This window comes from Vombatus ursinus, unplaced genomic scaffold, assembly GCF_900497805.2.
Source record: "Vombatus ursinus unplaced genomic scaffold, bare-nosed wombat genome assembly UNPS02009573.1, whole genome shotgun sequence".
Lineage (NCBI taxonomy): Eukaryota > Metazoa > Chordata > Mammalia > Diprotodontia > Vombatidae > Vombatus > Vombatus ursinus.
The window spans coordinates 25784253-25792213 of record NW_020949351.1 but is presented as its reverse complement, the minus strand read 5'-3'; the positions used below and the strand labels follow the sequence as shown (position 1 = coordinate 25792213).

At 32.6% G+C, this 7961-nt stretch overlaps 1 protein-coding gene across 5 annotated transcripts in view; it reads right to left on the bottom strand.

Annotated features, from left to right (window-relative positions):
• The window catches only part of ATP9B (ATPase phospholipid transporting 9B (putative)), a 450228-nt gene that overhangs the window by 52840 nt on the left and 389427 nt on the right, over window positions 1–7961 (bottom strand). For all 5 annotated transcript variants that reach the window (XM_027852394.1, XM_027852395.1, XM_027852396.1 and 2 more), the window contains exons 16-17: window positions 6512–6673; window positions 5605–5697 (exon numbers count right to left, since the gene is read on the bottom strand). In XM_027852394.1, the coding sequence (XP_027708195.1) occupies window positions 5605–5697; window positions 6512–6673 (255 nt within the window). The remainder of the gene's footprint in view (window positions 1–5604; window positions 5698–6511; window positions 6674–7961) is intronic.

Here is a 7961-nt window from a genome sequence, read left to right as displayed (position 1 = left end):
CACACACACACACACACACACACACACACACACACACACACACACACCTTCCCCCAACATGGTCAATGTGGGAATTTGTTTTGCTTGATTACGCATATTTGTTACAAGGGACTTTCTTTTCTTTTTTCCAATGGGTAGGGAGAAATGAGAGGCAGAAAAAATACATTTCTGTTAACAAAGAAAAAAATTTTTTAAATGCTATGGGGGTAGAGTTTAGAGGAGTAATATGTGTTCAGCTTGAGAGATAAGGGGAAGTGTCATGGAGACAGCTGTATGAATTAGTAGGTTGAGTAGCATTTTGAAAGACTAAGAGGTAAACTGGACATTTTAGGCTGAAGAAACATGAACAAAGGTGTAAAATGTATAGACATGTATTAAAGGTATAAAGATGTAAAAAACTGCAGGATTTATTTTAGAAATAATAAATAATATAATTTGGCTGGAGTTTAGTGTGTATGTAAGGATTTAGTAGGTCAGAGAAGTAGGGTGCAGCCAGAACCTGGAGTCTTGAATGCCAAACCAAAGAGCAGGTAAATGATGTGATCACAGATATGATTCTGGAAGATTACTCTGGCATGTGTGTAGGATAGATTGGAGGGGACAGACACTGGAAGTGGGAATGGTGGAGGAAGAGGAGAAAAAGAACTGAATATTGAACCTTAGGGAATAATAATTAGAGGACGCAGAAGGAAGAAAAAGAATCTGTTAAACAGTGAGAGGTAAGTGGAAGAATCATGGCAGTACCTTGTTTAGGAAGCCAATAGCTGAAAGTTTCAAGAAGGAAAAAGTGATGTGCAAGCATTACTTTCTGTAAAGGAAGCTAAGAACTGAGGAGAGACCATGCAATTTAGAAATGAGGTCATCCTTCTGGTAACCTCCAAAGAATGGTTTAAGTAGGTAGGCTGGCAGGCAAATATGGGTTATAAAGGGTTATGGAATTAATGGGTAGGAAGGAATTGAAAGCAATATATATAACAATGATCATAATAATAGCACTTATATAAAACTTTAATATTTGCAAAGAGCTTTATCTATGTTACCTCACAGGGTAGAATATAAACTATTTTTCTGAGACTTTTGATAGTAAGAGGAAAGAAAGACAGAGAATTGTATTTTGGGTAGTAAAGTTGATGGAATGTTTGTCTGTTTGTTTTTTTTAAGCCCTGGAAATACCTGAGCATATTTGTAAGCAAAAATGAAGGAACAAACAAAATATAAGAACTGATGAAGGAAGTTCTCAGATGAGGACAACAAATGAGTAAAGGTATAGAGGAAATATGAAGTAGAAGAAGGGAGCTTCAAACTAGCTTCAAACTCCTCAGTATTCACAAAGGCAGATCATCTTCGGAGAGTTAGGGAAGCAAGGAGAAAGAACAGCTGTTGTGAGGATTTTTCCAGAGTCAAAAGAGATGAATAAAAGGTTTACCAAGGAGTAGTGAAGCAGTATCTCTAGTTTGCAAATTAAAAGAATGAGAAATATAAGCATATGCTTATAGGGAGGCACAGTCAAAGCTCCCTTTGCAAACAGATTCCCATTAAAGCCAAACAAAGGGAGAATAGAAAGAGAAAGAGAATATATTAAATTTATTTTTAGGCCTGCTGCCTGATTCTCACGGTACCTGCTCTAATTTCTTTTAGTCCCTGGGAACAAGTAGGGGGTTTACTTTAATGGAAGGATTGCTTGTTTATGCTAACGTTGCCAGTGTTTCAGACTGTACTTTAATTCTAAGCTTTAAATTTTTGTGGTTTTAAGTTTCTCTCTGTGTGTGAGTGTATTATTGAAACATCTCATGTTTACCTTATCCTAAAAGTAAAACCGTCTAAGACAACTGAAAGGGGCAAAAAACAAATTAATTGTTTTTAGTCATTAAATAAAGAAGGAGTTCAGAAATTCTCTTTGGCAATGATATTGGCTTTAAAACTTCAAAGGTAACATTTCTTTTCTTTACATAGTTTTCTACAAGGAACATATGTTTTAAAAAGTTTAAAAAAGAGAGGAAAGGAAACTTAAGGTATACAACTAAACCTCAACAAAAATGTTTTAATAATAACATTTTCTAGAAGTATTTGTAATAAATATTACCCAAACTTATTTACCACTTCTGCACGGATAACAGGGGGCAATATATGTAGAACAATAGAAAGAGTATTGGATTTGGAGGCAGAAAACCTGGGTTCAAAACTGGGCTCTGTCTTTTAGCTATGAATTTGGGCATGTTAATAACTTCTCTGGGCCAGACATCAGTTCTTATCTGTAAAGTAGGGGTTGACCTATTTGAAGGTCCCTTCCATTTATAAATCTATGATTCTATTTTGCATTTAAAGTATACCATTATAGAGATCCTGAAAGGCTTGGTACTATTTGCACCATATAGTTTTTCTCCAGAAACTTTTAAAACCTAGTTCTGTGTATTGCCAATTGACTATACTATGCCTCATGGGTCTTATAAAATGAAGAAATTTATGACAAAACAACCCAGCAGAAAAGCTACCAGAACTCTAACCATGTAATTGAAACCTGTTTCAATAGGAACAAAGAATAGTCTTTTGAAGGTACTTTGATGCATGCTATATGTATTCTTCCTTGGTAAATTATGGTTTTAGGATAGCAAATTTAGAAAATATGTACTCTAAAAAAACATTTAAATGTGCAGATTATAGCTTGATAATGTATTTCAGAAAACCACTAAAAATGCAAAAATAAATAATAATAAACCAGGTTAATACACTGCTAGGATTGGATTGGAAATGAAAGCTATGGCTCCCACAGATTCATCACTGGACACTATCCATATATAGTAAAGCATAAAAATAAACTATATGCAGCATATAAAATGACAAAGAGATAAATCTTAATGCAGAGTTATTGTGACTGGGAGAAACATAATATTGAATGTTTGACCTTTTGAGCATTTATAATTGATAATATCATCTAGGACTCTAAAATACCCAACAACATTAGAATGGGGAAAGACAAGCTTACACTTTAACTGATGGAAAATAAAGACACAATTTTATTGCACAACACTATCTGACCCAAATATTCAGATTTGGAAGTGTTGTCTGCTTTTTTGGTGGAAAGAAGAAAGAATGCTCTTATTAAAGTTGCTTTCCCTTAGGGAGTATGAACATTTCCACTGTGACACACAAATTCACTATATTCATAAATACTGGTACAAATCTTCAGCCATCAACTGTACCTTTGGAGAAAAAAAAAAGCTTTCTAGAAATTTGAAAAAATGTTACTTTCCACTTAATGGAGGGGAAAGTACAAACCCTGAGAGCAATGTTAGATAAGCACTATGATGCGGAAAGAGCACTGGACTGAACCCTGGATTACAGATTCTGTGCTAAGAAGGAGTGTGACGAAGGACAAAACCCTTAATTTCTAAGTTTGTTTTCTCATTTATATTGAAGTGATCATAATTTTTGTCCTATTACCTTTAAAGGGCTGATGGGATGAAAGGGCTTTATACAAATGTAAGCTATTATTATTTGTGACAGTTGACAAAGAATACTGAATAATCCTGATTGTTCTCTAGTTTTTAACCTAAGAATAATTTAGTAGACTTATAATGCACTTTGTATTAATTCTCTATAGAGAGATGCAATTTTACATAATATTAAACCTTAATATAATTAGATTAATATAATTGAGAACTTTTTTGAGAAATAATAATTTATCAGAATAATTAAAATGAGTGCTGTGTTCTGCTCTGAAAGACACTGAGTTTGGGCTTTCTCAATTAATATGAAAAAGGAAATTATAAAGTGCTAGTCTTTCACTAAGAATGCCTTGGAAGTCTGAATCTGGGAAGCAATAACAATAGCAGTGTAAGACATCTGAACTGGAAGGAAGTAAATCAACCAAAAAGTCAAGCAGATTGTAAACTAATCAGAGTTTGTTTCTCGTCTCTGATAGCTGAGTAGTTATATTTTCCATTTTCTCACAATGAGTATTCCAAAATTTCAGGTGCAAATTTACAAAAATGTTCACTTTCCCCAGATGAAGAGTCTAGTACTTCCTGATTCTGAGAGCAGAGGTTTATGTCCATCATTACAATTTTAGGGCTTTTTCTTAAGAAGAGATCACGGTAAACTCACGAACTCGTTTACTGTTATTTTTGAGAAAGCAAAGTTCTTTCAGAATGCAATATACTCACATAAAGATTTGGCTTTTTCAGGTATAGCTTTTATATGGAGGCAGTTATGTGGCAGAGTGGACATAGTGTTAGACTTGGATCCAAAAGACTTTTGTTCAAATCCTGGCTCAAACTCCTATAAACTGTGTGACCCTGGGCAAATCACCTAACTTCTCTCAGCTTCAGTTTCTATATCTACAAAATGAGGAATAATACTGGCCTCTACCTTACAGGGTTGTTGTAAGGATTGAAAGCGATAACTATGTACAGGCTTTTGCAAACCTTACTGCACTAAAGAAATCTCATTATTTTTATTGTTGTTATTATGTGCAGAGATATGTATAGTAGACCTTTGGCATTCTCTGTAAAGAGAAAATATGACAGGAAAAATAATATATGATGGTCTTAATAAAGTTGTCTTTGTGGGAAAGAATTTAGTGTTGTCTGTTTGATGCAAGACATTTATTGATTTGACCCCAGAATGCTAAATAAATTAAACAAATACTTTACAATTAATTGTGCATCATTATCGCCAAAAGTAATTTTTATGACATTCTAGTAGGTCTTGAGGGAGTTTAATTTATTCATGTCCCTGATTAAATCAAAGTGCCCTGAAGGAAATATTGATTCATATTGCCAACACCATTATGAACATATGGGGTGTGATCTTTACATTAACATATTGTCTTTGTGTAGGGCAGATTAAGATCATTGCTTATGCCTAACTATACAATGGGTTATATGTGAATATACAGGTATGATAAAGTATATTTTACATAAATGAAATAGACACAGAATTGGCCAACAATTTAGAAGCTTTTACTTAAGCATCCAAAAAACCAGAAATCTGACCATTTGAAGGAAAATCCTAGCTAAATAAAACATTATGAGACAGAAATATGATTATTTTAAGTGTAATCTGATGGATAAATTGGTTTTAGAATCTAGGCTGCATAAGACAATTGTGCATTAGATCAATTTTTAAAAATCTAATTAGGTTAATGATAGTTTCTAAAATGTTTTAAAGCATCACACTGGATGCATTCATAAAACTATTTTGAAATTTGAGTGAATAATTTTTAGTATTCTCAATTTTCTTCTGACAGAATACAAAATATTCTTCAAAATGGCTGAGTATTATTTGCCATCTGCTTCATGATTTATACTAAAAGAAAAAAGTGGTCTGCAAACACCCATTGAAAAAGGACCCACTTCTGTGCTTTATTTTACTGCTTTCTTTTTTGCTTCATGAAGAAATAAAAACAACTTCTTTCTTCTAAGCCACTTTGTCGGATACCAATGCTTGGCTTAGTATTCCTTTTTGTAAACTTATTCTAGTAACATTAGTATTAAAATAAAATTGAGAATAAAAAATATGCTTTCTCTCTCTACTACTTATAAAACAATCATTTAAATACATTGTAGAGTTCATTTTATGAAAACAAAAGTTGAAAGGTCTTACCTCTTCTTCTAACCAATCATTGTACTGTACAATGCTAGACATAGCAACATCAGCACCTTTCATATAAAATGTAATTTCTGCAGTAGATTCATCCTGTAAATGCAATGAAAATAAACACAGTTCCATTTAAGTGGGAGCACTTCTAACAACTAACTTTTGGGTTAATGCAAAATACATTCCTTTGTGACAAATCTTTTGCTATATGGGCTGAACTTTCCCATCAGATACACAATCAAGAGCTAAGATCATATATTTTATTTGATTTTTGAGATGTTAATTAATAAAATAAAATTTGTCTAAAGATTTGTGAATATTATAGCAATATAGGCATTACTTTTCTCAAATTCTTATAGAGTAATTTAGTACTTAGTTATTTTGCAAACTTCCAAGATATATCAATGGACATGTGTTCTTCAAAAAGCAGTCAGTAGTGTATTTGGTAAATTTATGATCATCAAGCATGAATAAATTAAACATATTTTTGTTTAATTTTAAACAGCCTAGGTTAACATATAAGATTCACAAGTAAGCATTCTTGTATATTCAGCCATTTACCTTATTAGGTAGTAATTTTATATCTGAGGATAGCTCATTAATTCCTCTGTCAATAGATTATTAGTTTAGGTATTTCTAAATTGTCCATTGTTGTCTGGTCTTGAGTTTGCCTTGCTGAATAAGGGAGGTACACATGGAACACATTGAATTCTTAACGTCCCTTTCCTATATCTAACCCTAAACATAAGGTTTTTGATTAAAGCTCTTTACTGATTTCATCAAATATTACATGCTAAAGGATAAAACCTTTCAAATAATTAACTGAAACTACCATTTCACAATAGTCTATTTGTAATGTACATGTTGAAGAAGAATAGAAAGTATTTTTCCAAAATAAGTTTAAAAAACTTACCCTCACTATGATTCCCATGCGTTTGCTCTCAGAAGTGAATGGAAAAATCTGTAGAATAGAGTATGTCAGAATCTGTCCACCAGGGGTCTTCAGCTGCATTGAGGTAAGGTCCCTGTTAACGAGGGTAAGACCAACACTCTCTGTCCACTGCACCAGAGCTACCTAAAGAAAACCATGTAAAATGTTAGAGGTAAATTATTTCCTAATGTAAATAGCATCAATGACAAATGGTGGGCTTTAGGGTAGAGGTCAGAAGGTTTATGATGACATGACAAATTTAGGAAAGTTTTATAGCTTTGGAATTCAAAGAGTTCCTCCCTCTCTCCTCAGGATTAGGGGCTGGGATGGGGAGGTAGCTCATCACTTCAACTACAGTACTGAACAGTATTTTTTTAGATGTGTAATATGAAAAAAAGTTTACCTGACCTTATTTTTTTAAAAAAGAGAACATTATTCATTATGATGACTTTAATGTAATTAGTATCTAATACTTTGAAGTGAATTTTCCTTATTAGCTCTCTTGAGGTCTTTGAAGACTAATACGAAGCAAATATTTATTAGTCCTGCATAGTTTAGTTCTGGAAGGAGAGGAACTGATTAGATGCTGTCTCACGCTTCTTTCTATTTCTGAGTCTAAGATTTGATGATATTGTAAACAGATAACTTTTATATTGATCAGAAGCCAAAGAATTTGCAAAATGATAGCTATACTGGCTCTATATAACACAGATATAAAATAGAAAGTTAACCACTTATGAATATTCCTTAAATGAAAATATTTTAATATTAAAAAATGTTTTTGAAGTTGACATCTTTGAAAACAACTTTACTTTTAAAGTGTTACATATTTAAATTTCAACAAAAAACCTAACTCAGAAGAACTCTTCTACAGTTAAAGTAACTTAAAATACCTATAATTTAGCATTCAAATATAAAAGAAGGATGAATGACTGGAGGGATAAAGTTTCTTCAGAAAAATCACCAATGAGCATTAAAATCTTCACGAGGATTTTGATTTTCATTTAATAGTGCCTTTTCATGTATTTTTTTAAAAAAAGTTTCATCTGACTTTATAATGATTTTCCACAATAATCATGAAAATATCAAATGGCATGCCATAAGTTTCCACAGATATATTTATGGCCACTAATGATAACAAGGAATGCCATTTATATAATTTAGATAGGGAGATGCTATAAAGAGGATTTTTTTATTTTGTATCTTCTAACAGTCAATAAGCATTTAAAAAGCGCCTACCATGTGCCACTGTGCTAACACTGGGGATAAAAGGCAAAAACCAGTTGGTACTCTCAAGGAACTCACAGTCTAATTGGGGAACAACATGCAAACAAGATACACAGAGCATAAATCTGGGATAATCTCAGAAGACATTAAGAATAAGAAGGACTGGGAAAGGTTTCTTGAAGAAAGTAGGAATTTAGTTGAGACT